The 12,285-nt window shown below is 43.9% G+C and overlaps 1 protein-coding gene across 2 annotated transcripts in view; it reads left to right on the top strand.

Moving 5' to 3' along the window:
• Positions 1-12,285, top strand: part of MCF2L2 (MCF.2 cell line derived transforming sequence-like 2) — a 242,044-nt gene that overhangs the window by 224,831 nt on the left and 4,928 nt on the right. For both annotated transcript variants that reach the window (XM_011945800.1, XM_011945799.1), the window contains exons 26-27: positions 4,858-4,891; positions 7,019-7,116. In XM_011945800.1, coding sequence (XP_011801190.1) covers positions 4,858-4,891; positions 7,019-7,116 — 132 coding nt within the window. The remainder of the gene's footprint in view (positions 1-4,857; positions 4,892-7,018; positions 7,117-12,285) is intronic.

Raw genomic sequence — 12,285 nt, 5'->3', positions numbered from 1 at the left:
CCCACGTGCCTATCAATGATAAACTAGATTAAGAAAATGTGGCACATATATACCATGGAATACTATGCAGCCATAAAAAAGGATGAGTTCATGTCCTTTGTAGGGACATAGTTGAAGTTGGAAACCATCATTCTGAACAAACTATCGCAAGAACAGAAAACCAAACACCACATGTTCTCACTCGTAGATGGGAATTGAACAATGAGAACAACTGGACACGGGAAGGGGAACATCACACACTGGGGCCTGTCATGGGGTAGGAGGAGTGGGAAGGGGTTGCATTAGGAGATATACCTAATGTAAATGATGAGTTAATGGGTGCAGCACACCAACATGGCACATGTATACATATGTAACAAACCTGCACATTGTGCACATGTATGCTAGAACTTAAAGTATAATAAAAAAATTTTCCAGTGTTCTGAAAATAAATTTTCTGACCATTTTTGGCCAGTTTTTTCCATGCTTTCACAAAGAAGAGAATTTGGGGAGGGTTTTTTTCTCCATCATTTTGACTGATGTCACATGCTGTACTCTTTTCAACAAGTAAAAATCATCTTTAAGTAGGCTTTATCCTTTCACTTTTTTTGTTTTGTTTTGTTTTGTTTTTTGAACCAATTCTCGTAATAGCAGGGATATTTGGTGGGAAAATCCACAGCAAGCTTTATCAATTGAGTTCTGATGTTCCCCTCAGGTAATGTTACTAGGGTGAAGAAATGTCAGTCTCATGTGGAAAGTCTATCTTCCATCATTTATACTGGCAGTGGTTTGCATTTTGAGTAAGAAAAATCACGTAAAAATGGAAAGATAACCTTTGTCTTTAGAGATAGCAGGAATGCAACTAGCTCACACTTTTTCTAGGTCTTCTGTGATCATCAGCTGCTCAGGAATGTGCAAGGGGTGTGCATCATAAGATAAGGGAAAAGATAAACCAAGCCGTGTAACTGGGAAGCCACCACATCAGTTTTCTGTCACAAAAACCAAGCAACATAAGTTCTTGATTTAAACTGTAGGTAACTGCCAGGAACCAGTAACAAGATTATATCATTGATTTTACTTTGTATAAAAATAAGATGGGAAAAACTATGATTTGCTTTTGTTTTACAACTATTAATATTATATTAAATATATGTTATGGTAATTGAATAGGAGTGTCCTAGAGGCTTAACACAGAATGATATGGTAACGCTAGTAGAAAAAATTACTTGTTTCCTGCAGAAACAACATTCTAGTCACAAGCTTGTTTAGAAATCCTTACTCACTAGATTAGTGTTTCTCAAACGGTGGTTTAAGGACCACCTGCATTCAAATTATTTGAAGGGCTTGCCACAAATGCAGATTTCTGGTTCCACCCCAGAACTATAGAAGAGCTAGGGTTAGTCCTGGGGACATACATTTTAGCTTATTAAGGTTTCTAGGTGGAGACCTTTTACTATAATTTTTAAAACTCCTTTACTGAGGTATAATGACACGATAAACCACACATATTTAAAGTGTACAATTTGATAAGTTTTGACATCTGTATATATCTATAAGGCATCACCACAGTCAGGATAATGAACATGCCTATCACCCCCAAAGGTTTGTTCACACTCCTTTGCATTCCCTTCCTCCTGCCCCTCCCTCACCCACCCCAGGTGATGACCAATCTCCTTTCTGTCACTAGAGGTTAGTTTGCATTTTCTAGAATTTCATAAGAGATAATACAGTATGTACTTTTTTTTGGTCTGGTTTCTCTCCTTGGTATATTTATTCTGAGATTCGTCTATGTTGCATTTTGTAAACAATAGTACATATTTTGGTTTTTGCTGAGTAGTATTTCATTGTTTGGCTAGACCCCATTTTCTTTATCTATTTACTTGTTAATGAACATCCGATTTGTGTCTGCTTTGGGGCCATTTTGAATAATGCTGCTATGAACATTCAAGTACAAGTCTTCCTGTGAACATGCGTTTTTATTTCTCTTAGGTAAATACCTAAGAGTATAATGGTTTGGCCATATGGTAGGTGTATGTTTAATTTTTAGGAAATTTCTGATTACTTTCCAAAGTGACTATACCATCTTCCATTCCCATAGTAATGTATGAGAGTTCCACTTGTGCCATGTCCTCACCAGTTCTTGGTATTGTCAGTCTTTTAAATTTTCAGATTTCTAATAGGGGCATAGTGATATGTCATTAAGGTTTTAATTTGCTTTTCTCTAGTAACTAATGGTTGAGCATCTCTTTATGTGCTGCTTTGTCATCTTTATATCTTGTTTGGTGAAGTGTCCAAATCTTTTGCTCATTGTTTTCTTATTATTGAGTTTTGAGAGTTTTTATGTATATCCTAGATACATGTCCTTTTAATGCTTTGTAAATATTTTCTTTTAGTGTGTGGCATCTTTTTCTCCTAAGAGTAACTTTTGAAGAGCAAAAGACTTTAATTCTCATAATATTTAATTTTAAAATTGTATGGATCATGCTTTTGGTGTCGTGCCTAAGAAATCATTATCCAAACGCCATAAAGATTTCCTCCCTATGTTTTCTTCCAGAAGTTTTATAGTTTTACATTTAGGTCACTGATCCATTTTGGGTGTTGGTTTGTTTGTTTGTTTGTTTGTTTCTGTTTTTGATTTGTATGTGGTGTGAGGTATGGATCAAAGTTCAGTCCTTTGCATATTGATGTTCTAGTTTTTCCATTGCCAGTTGTTAAAAACACTATTCTTTCTCCAACTGACTATTTATGTAAGTGCATCTATTTCTGGATGCCTGATTCATTTCCATTGATCTATTTGTCTACCTTGACATCAGTCCCTCACTATCTTGGTCACTGCTGCTTTCTGATAAGTCCTTGACATCAGTCCCTCACTATCTTGGTTACTGCTGCTTTCTAATAAGTCTTAAAATGAGGTAGTTAGACTCCTCTAATTTTGTTCTACCTTTTTAAAGTTGTTTTGATTATTCTCTGTCCTTTATACTTCTATATATGTTTTAGAATCTGCTTGTCAACTTCTCAAAAAAAACTAATTGAGATTTTGATTAGGATTATGTAAAACCTCTAGACCAATTTGGTGAGAATTGACTTCTTAACAATATTAAGCTTAATCTAAACTTTAAATTCTAACTGACTCCCCTGCTGCCTTCCTGGCCCTGCAGAAAAAGACAAGTTTGTTATGAAGATATGACATTTTTTCAGTTGACAATTCAGAAAGAGATTTCTCAAGCCCTCCTTAAGACCTGCACTGTGCTCTCTAGGTTGTGACAGGAATGCAAAAATCTAGATAAGAAGCAAAACCAGGCCCCAGCATGTGGTTTAGATAAAAAGAAAAACACTACTGAACTGAAAGGCCCACAGGTGTTGTACCAGCCCCTTCCTTTTACAGATGTGGAAGCAGAGGGTCAATTTTATACAACTTATCCGCAGCAGAACGGAGCCTCCTGAGCCTGGTACACCAAGTAGGGCCTGATGAAATGTCTCTGTGAGTGATGCAAATGGCAAGGGCTCTAAGAATTCAGAGAGGGCCCACAGTGGATGGTAAGTGAGTGGGAACCAGGGCCCTGGGCTGAACCAGGAGCAGAATGCAGACTCAGGCTCTCTGGATGCCCTTGAGGGTATCCAAGCAGTGTTGAGAAGATGGTATCCCAGGTTCCAAGATCAGGAATATCAGGACTGTCAGTACCTTATGCCTGCTGAGCACTTTACAAAGCTCTGACATATAAACGTTATCTTCTAGATTCATTTTTACACCATCCTACAACACCTTTCAACCTTTGTGGATTGTTAAGCATAATAACCCTATACACTGGCCAAAGCGTAGAGTGACCTCAGGGCCATGGGTGAGAGGAAGGACACTGGGAGCCAATGAGGGATTTAGAGAGAGGGCCTCTCAGAGATAACCAGGCAGAAGAGGACATTGTACCCAGGTGTTATGGAGTCAGCTAGGGCTTGGGCAGGGAAGAGAAGCGTGTCACTGATGGGTGAGATACGGCAGCATAAGAAGCTGACGAGGGAGGCAGGCACTGAGGTTTGGGACAAGCTCCTTAGCTGTGGCATGACTACCTATGATCGGGAGGTGTAGGGAGACTGCAGGGAAAGGTCAGGCCCCACCCAGAAGAGTGCAGGGGCAGGCAGTGCTGTGGGTGGGATACAAGGCAAAGCCCCAGTCCTGGCAGAAATCAAGGCCATGGTCCCATCCTAGCAACTGGGCAACACGTGCCAATCACATCGGTAGTAAAAGGTAGGCCCAGAAACCTTGAAAATCACAGAGCTGCCTTGAAGTGAGCACATTCAGTGATGATCTGGAGCCTAGCCTGGGAGAGTCAGGGATAGGGTGGAAGGAAAAAGACTGAGATGGCCTCAAATATCAGGCCAAGGAATTTGGCTTTTATGCCATGGGAGGCAGTGGGGGGCCTCTGGAGGTTGAGATCTGGTGTTATGCTCATACCTGGGACAACACTTTAGTAAAGAATGTGATTCTTATCGCTCTCCCAGGGACTCATGATTTTTTCCCTCATCAAGTCACATAATTTGGGCTCACATGGAAAAAAATCAGCATTTGATGGGCACACTGTTTATTCTTTAATTCAGTATTAATGGAGCTAACTGTAGAAACTTGGATGGACCCAGAATCAATGCATGCAGGAAACTCAGCAGGATGGGCTAGAGACGTGGGGGAGGACGACAGGACCACGTGAGCCCAGGGACTGCAGCAACGTTTTCTGAATTCCTGGGAAAATACGATCAAGACCTACACACCTTTATATATTTTTATAGTATTCTCTGTATGCATATACATGTATTTAAAAATCAATATGTAAAATCAATTCAAATTAGCTTAAAGTTGAGAGTGCTGTTTTTTGTTTTCTTTAATTTTAGACCGAGGAAATCCACAGTTTGAAATGAGCACAAGGTGAGTACTGATTTTTTTTATTTTAAAGACGTGTCAGGTGCTTTGGATGTTTCATATTGAGTCCATGTCATTGCTTTTATTGCTTTTCTTCCCCCAACACTCGGCTTATTACAAAGGATTTCCGATTTTTAAAAAATACTGGCCGGGTGCAGTGTCTCATGCCTGTAATCCCAGCACTTTGGGAGGCTAAGACAGATGGATTGCTCGAGCCCAGGAGTTTGAGACCAGCCTGGGCAACATGGTGAAACCCTGTCTCTAACAAAACAATACAAAAATTAGCCTAGGGTAATGGCACAATTTTAGTCCCGTTACTCGGGAGGCTGAGGTGGGAGGATCACTTGAGCCCAGGAGATCAAAGCTGCAGTGAGCCTAGATCACATCACTGCACTCTAGCCTGGGTGACAGAGCAAGAGCCTATCTCAAAAATAAATAAATAAGTACATATATACGTAAATAAATATAAAACATTAAATAATAAATCAGTTCCCAACCCCACTGCTAGCCTAGGATATTAAATCAGTTCCCAACCCCCCTGCTAGCTAGGATATCTTTTCTGGTGCATGCTTGCTGTATTGCCAGTTGAGGTAGATCTGCCGGTTCGAAACCTCCCCTAATTGTCCTTGCTTTTGGCTGTTTTCTTGAGTTTTCTATTCCATTCCTATTTTCACAAGGCTGCCCTGCCTCCTACTTTGCTAAGTGGGCCAACGCACCCTCTGATGTTACCTCCCCCGGCTTCCCCCTCTCCACTCAGAACTCTCCTGATCATCTTCCTTTCTTTATTCCCTCTTGTCTGGGAGGAAGGTGTGCTCAGACTTCTTTCACGGTTAAGTCCTCACTGGTGCTCCTTGTTCCATCTATTACTACGGCTTACAAACCTCTTCATCTGTAATTCCTCTTCCTGCCCAAAGCACTCAGGGATACTCAATATGTTTGTTGAAAACACCTGTCTACTGTGATCCAGTTCTGATACAGCAGTCTGCTTAGTTTTCCTCAGCTCATTTGGCCCGATCCTTGTGGAACCCACCCAGATCCTAACCCAAAAAGATGAGAGAAGTGGAAAAGGTGAGGGCTCTAGAAAGTAGCTGTTTCTACCCCTCCTCTCTGCCCCCACACTCTTACAGAGTACTCTATTGCAGCGTTTAATATGCTATAATTTTATTATGTGTTTACATTTTCTCCCTACTAGATCATGAATTCCTTTAGGGCATGGAGGTTGTCTTATTAGTTTTAGCTTCCCTCGGGCCTCATCTACCAGTGCCAGGCACTTTTGTAGGTGCTCAGTAAATATTTAGTGAATAAACAAATGAAAGCACTCACTGAATAATCAGACAAGGCCAGCAAACCACTCTGCAAGCAAGGCCGGGGGTGATGAGGTTTAGCTCAGGCATATCTTATTCCTCTTGGACCTCCAATGCTTAGTAGGTGTTTATTCACTGGATTTGTCTAACCCAGAAGAGTTACTATCGTAGTTGGCATTTCGGGTCAATAAAGAGGAAGGAGGGAGCTGTAGTGAGCCAGTGAAAACATTTTTGAGAAGACAAAGGTGATTCTTCCTCCTCACCTCTCCCCTCTTTAAGATTTGTAGCCATGTAATCCCAGCACTTTGGGAGACCAAGGTGGGCGGATCACAAGGTCAAGAGATCAAGACCATCCTGGCCAACATGGTGAAACCCCGTGTCTACTAAAAATACAAAAATTAGCTGGATGTAGTGGCACATGCATGTAGTCCCAGCTACTTGGAAGGCTGAGGCAAGAGAAGGCGTCAACCCAGGAGGCAGAGCTTGCAGTGAGCCGAGATCGCGCCACTGTACTCTAGCCTGGGCAACAGAGCGAGACTCTGTCTCAAAAAAATAAATAAATAAAAGAAAGAAAGAAAGAAAAAAGATTTGCAGCCAATTAGATGTTTACTGTGTAATCCAACAAGACGTGTCCTTTGGACATTTCCTTACTGCATATCACCTACCGAGCTGAGGCAGGCCTTCAACTACAGGTAAGGGAGGAGCAGCAGGTCCTCGAGACCTAGCCCAGAGATATACTAGGTGAGCCAGTGCTACTCCAACTGGTGGGGGAGGGATGCATGTGTTATTCCTTCCAGTGACTCAATGTTCATGTTTATTTCTCTAAAAGCAAAGGCAATGGAGCGGGATGCGGACCATGGATTGAAAACATGGAAAGAGCTACCACTAGCAAGGAAGACCCAGCCTCCAGCACAAGAGGGATTAAAGGTAGGGAGGGTCCCGTAGGAGAGTGGAGCACAGAAGCAGTGGGGTGATACCAGCTGCTTAGATGCTAAGGAAAACATCACCTAGGGTCCAGCCCTTCTTTAGTTAAATGAGGGAGAAAAAAGAAAGCATTTTACAACCATGTGGTTTAAAATCGATTTCCTGCTATTCATTTGTGTAGAACAAATGGGGCCAGAATTAACATGAAGGCAAATGCCTCACATTGAGAAGGTAGACGCACCCCCTTATCCACAGTTTCACTTTCCAGGTTTTAGTTACTGTTAGTCAACTGCTGTCCAAATATCAAATGGAAAATTACAGAAATAAACGATGGGTGAGTTTTAAATGATACGCCATCTGAGTAGTGCGATGAAATCTGGTGCCTTCTGCTGTGTCTTGCTTGGGACACGAATTATCCCCTTGCCCAGGGTGTCCCTACTGTCTGTGCTCCCCACCCCACCAGTCTTGGTCACTTATAACCGTCTTGGTGATTAAATCGACTGTGAGGATCATAGTGCTTGTGTTCAAGTCACTCTCACTTTACTTCATAATGGCCCCAGGCCGGGCGCAGTGGCTCATGCCTGCAATCCCAGCACTTTGGGAGGCCGAGGTGGGTGGATCACCTGAGGTCAGGAGTTCAAGACCAGCCTAACCAAGATGGTGAAACTTCATTTCTACTAAAAATACAAAAATTAGCCGGGCGTGGTGGTATGTGCCTGTAATTCTAGCTACTCAGGAGGTTGAGGCAGAGAATTTCTTGAACCTGGGAGGTGGAGGTTGTAGTGAGCCGAGATGGTACCACTGCACTCCAGCCTGGCCGACAGAGCGAGACTCTGTCTGAAAAAAAATAAGTAAATAAATAAATAAAATAAACAATGGCCCCAAAGCACAGTCGTGATGCTGGAAATTCAGATATGCCAAAGAGAAGCCGTCAGATGCTTCCTGTAAGTGAAAAGGTGAAAGTTCTTGATTTAACAAGAAAGAAAAAAATCACATGCCAAGGTTGCTAAGATCTATGGTAAGAAGGAATCATCTATCCACGACATTGTGAAGAAGGAGAAAGAAACTTGTACTCGTTTTGCTGTCGCATCTCAAACTGCCAAAGTTTGCAGCAGCAGTACTAAGATGAAAAAGGCGTTAAACTGGTGGGGGTGGAAGGCAAATAGAAACATGCTCCCACTGACGGCAGTCAAATTCGGCACTCTCTGGGGTTTCAGGCATCCACTGGGGATCTTGGAAGTAGCCCCTGAGGATAAAGGGGGACTACTGTACATGTCATTATAAATATGTCCAAACCCAAGGAATGTACAACACCCCAGAGTGAACCATGATGTGAGCTACGGACTTTGGGTGAATATGATATATTCAGGGTATAGGCTCATCCATTGTAACAAATGTGCCTCTCTGATGGGGAATGGTGATAGTCAGGGAGGCCATGCATGTGTGAGCACAGGGGATATATGGGAAATCTTTGTACCTTCCTCTCAGTTTTTCTGTGAACCTAAAACTGCTCTAAAAAAATAAAGTCAGTTGGGTGTGGTGGCTCACGCCTGTAATCCCAGCACTTTGGGAGGCCGAGCTGGGCAAATCACCTAAGGTCAGGAGTTGAAGACCAGCCTGGCCAACATGATGAAACTAAAAATACACAAAATTAGCCGGGCATGGTGGCACATGCCTTAATCCCATCAACTCGGGAGGCTGTGGCAGGAGAATCGCTTGAACCCAGGAGGCAGAGGTTGTGGTGAGTCAAGATCGCACCATTGCACTCCAGCCTGGGCAACAAGGGTGAAACTCCTTCTTAAAAAATAAAATAAATAAAGTCTTCTAAAAAAGTTTTTAAAATAAACCACATATACAGTATTATAGTAGAGAGTACTGACAGCCTGCCCAGACCCTCTTTATAGGCTGTTGGCCCCATGTCTCTGCTGCTATGAGGTTAGCTGACAATGGCTCACAGCCGTGCCCTCCAGACAGTTGCCCTCCGCTGGCCAGGGTTGTCCAGCCAGGAAATGCCTGTGAGGTTATGTCCTCCCCTAAGGGTGGCTTATGGCCCACCAGTGCTTACTGATTCAGGGTACAGAAGCCAGTCCTTGTGTCTCAAGATGGTAACCTGTGGTGCCATCCATGCTCCAGCATTGCCCAAGGGATCAGGCTGATGCTAGACTTCTGCTAAGCCCACGTCTGTGCCTGGCTTCTTCCCTGCCCTAGCTTCGGCCTCACTGTCTTCCAGGTTTCATCTGAAAGCCCTTTGTCAATAACACACTTGCATAGTCTGCTTCTGGGGAACCTGACTGAAGACCGTTAGTACCAGGAGGGGTCCCAGAATGGATGGGATTCTGGTATTGGCTCACTGCAGGCCAAATGGCCACAAAGACCTCATTATTGGTGTTAAGTGGAGTGTTGAGAGTCCTGGGGCCTTGGCCTGCTGTATCAGTTCAATTGCTCAGACCTTCATCTGTGGTGACCTGGGATCAGATACAGGTGGATGGGGATATGCCAGCTGGTGCAATGTCTCTAACATTTGAGAGCTTTGAGGAAAATATTATCTATCAGGAAGGTAGAGTTGGGAGGCTGTTGCTAAGAGCCTCCCGTTGATGCACTGAAGAGAGAAAGTAACAGGGTCAGACTAATTACCAATTTAAAACACAGAATCAGAATCAGGTGGCCTCCCTGCCAACATTTAGCCTCTCATCTCCTATAGCAGAGGCAGACTGGGCTGGTAAAAGTGGCAGAATTTGAGAGAAGGAAAAATGCTCAGCCTAGGCAAGTGTGCCATCTGGATATTTTGGACTCCTAGGGCCCGTAGATGAGCAGGCAAAGTCAGATCCTGAGAGGGAAGATAAGGGACTGAAAAACTGGGAATGAGGACATCTGGGTAAATGCCCTTGACCTCCCGGGCTGGCAGCAGTGGCCTACTCCGCCTTGTACTACAAAGTACAGCCAAGGACCAACTGTAGCAGCAGGTGGCAGCCATAGATTTAGTTAAGTAGGATTCTTGCTGTGTTCCCTAGTGGAACTGTCTCACTTGGGTACTGTCCCTTAAGGAGTACCTCCTCCTGATGACCAGGACCCATTTCTCCTTCCAGTGTGGTAACTGCTCTCTTTGCCTGTTGGTCTCCTGGCATGAAGACAAAGAGATAGGATTCCTCATGCCAGTAGGGCTAGGGCCTGGCTAGGGGAAGGGGAGAAGCTGAGATTCACCTAAGACTGTTCCCTGTCCCCTAAGACTATGCAGAAGCCTCAGATGAGGCATACAAGGCAATGTTTGCCCTTCCCAAGATCTGTCCCCGCCTCCCTTCCTGAACCCTTCCAGAACAACCACTAGGATCAAATGACAACATGACCTGACTGGAGAAGGGGCACACAGGTCTGTGGGGGTGAACTCAAAATGTGAGAGTCTTTGAACTGTGCTTTAATGCCCACTAAAGGAGGTGCATAGCAGAAGTCCAGTTAGTCCACTTCCTCGTAGGCACCCCAGTGCCTGCACCACGGGCTCGGAAATGGAGAGGCCTTGGTAGTAGAATTGAACCTGTGCTCGGCCCCAGCAGCGAGGGCTCCATGTATTCAAGACTGCGCTAGCTGCTACCACTACCACTGTTAAATGTCCAACATTTAACAGAGGCAGAGAGGGACATGTCTGATGCTCAGGCATGAGAATGCCAACATGTGGAATCTGAAAGCAATTAATTAGATGCTCTCAAGAATGATTCACTTCCTCCTGGTCAAAGATAGGCTTGCAAATGAAATAGACACTTCAGCTGTAGGCCAGTCTAAGATATCCACATTTATACTCTGGGCCACCAAGCAAAAGATTGTAACCAAGCCTAGTACCCCTGGAAACATTTTGGAACTCTCTCCTGATGTGAGCTCTGGAGAGCTACCGGGATGGATTAGACAGAATGTGACCCCCATGTATTAAGTTCTAGAAGACAGAGAGGGAAATTGGTTAGCAGCATGCACAACATAATGATGAAGGGCTCAAACTCAGGTCTCAAAGACCCAGCCTCAAGTCCCGCTCCATCTCTTTGGATGGATTCTATAGCCTCTCTGTGCTTAAGTTCTTTTTATCATTTATTTTACAAAATGGATATAATATTGTATAGTCTTGCCATGAGGATTAAATGAGATGCAGCCCTTAGGCTAGCACCTAGATCTCTGACTCTGATAGTATGGAATTGTTAGCAGTTAGTTACCCCCTGGTTCTTCCAAGTGAAAGGAAGGAAAGCCCAGGGGGTTTAGGCATTGCTTCTAAGCAGCTCACCACCTCCCACCCCAAAGTGAAAATGATATCCTTTAGTTCATGTGATAGAGATGGTCCTTAAAAAGTTGTGCATAATTGGCCAAGCACGGTGGCTCATGCCTGTAATCCCAGCACTTTGGGAGGCCAAGGTGGACGGATCAAGAGGTCAGGAGATCGAGACCATCCTGGCCAACATGGTGAAACCTTGTCTTTACTAAAATAACAAAAGTATTAACTGGGCGTGGTGGCCCGCTACTGTAGTCCCAGCTACTCGGGAGGCTGAGGCAGGAGAATCACTTGAACCCGGGAGGCAGAGGTTGCAGTGAGCCGAGATCGCGCCACTGTACTCTAGCCTGGGCAACAGAGCGAGACTCTGTCTCAAAAAAATAAATAAATAAAAGAAAGAAAGAAAGAAAAAAGATTTGCAGCCAATTAGATGTTTACTGTGTAATCCAACAAGACGTGTCCTTTGGACATTTCCTTACTGCATATCACCTACCGAGCTGAGGCAGGCCTTCAACTACAGGTAAGGGAGGAGCAGCAGGTCCTCGAGACCTAGCCCAGAGATATACTAGGTGAGCCAGTGCTACTCCAACTGGTGGGGGAGGGATGCATGTGTTATTCCTTCCAGTGACTCAATGTTCATGTTTATTTCTCTAAAAGCAAAGGCAATGGAGCGGGATGCGGACCATGGATTGAAAACATGGAAAGAGCTACCACTAGCAAGGAAGACCCAGCCTCCAGCACAAGAGGGATTAAAGGTAGGGAGGGTCCCGTAGGAGAGTGGAGCACAGAAGCAGTGGGGTGATACCAGCTGCTTAGATGCTAAGGAAAACATCACCTAGGGTCCAGCCCTTCTTTAGTTAAATGAGGGAGAAAAAAGAAAGCATTTTACAACCATGTGGTTTAAAATCGATTTCCTGCTATTCATT

The sequence above is a fragment of the Colobus angolensis genome, unplaced genomic scaffold, assembly GCF_000951035.1.
Source record: "Colobus angolensis palliatus isolate OR3802 unplaced genomic scaffold, Cang.pa_1.0 Scaffold245, whole genome shotgun sequence".
Lineage (NCBI taxonomy): Eukaryota > Metazoa > Chordata > Mammalia > Primates > Cercopithecidae > Colobus > Colobus angolensis.
Note: the sequence above shows the minus strand (reverse complement) of the source record. Positions and strands in the feature narration are given on the sequence as shown.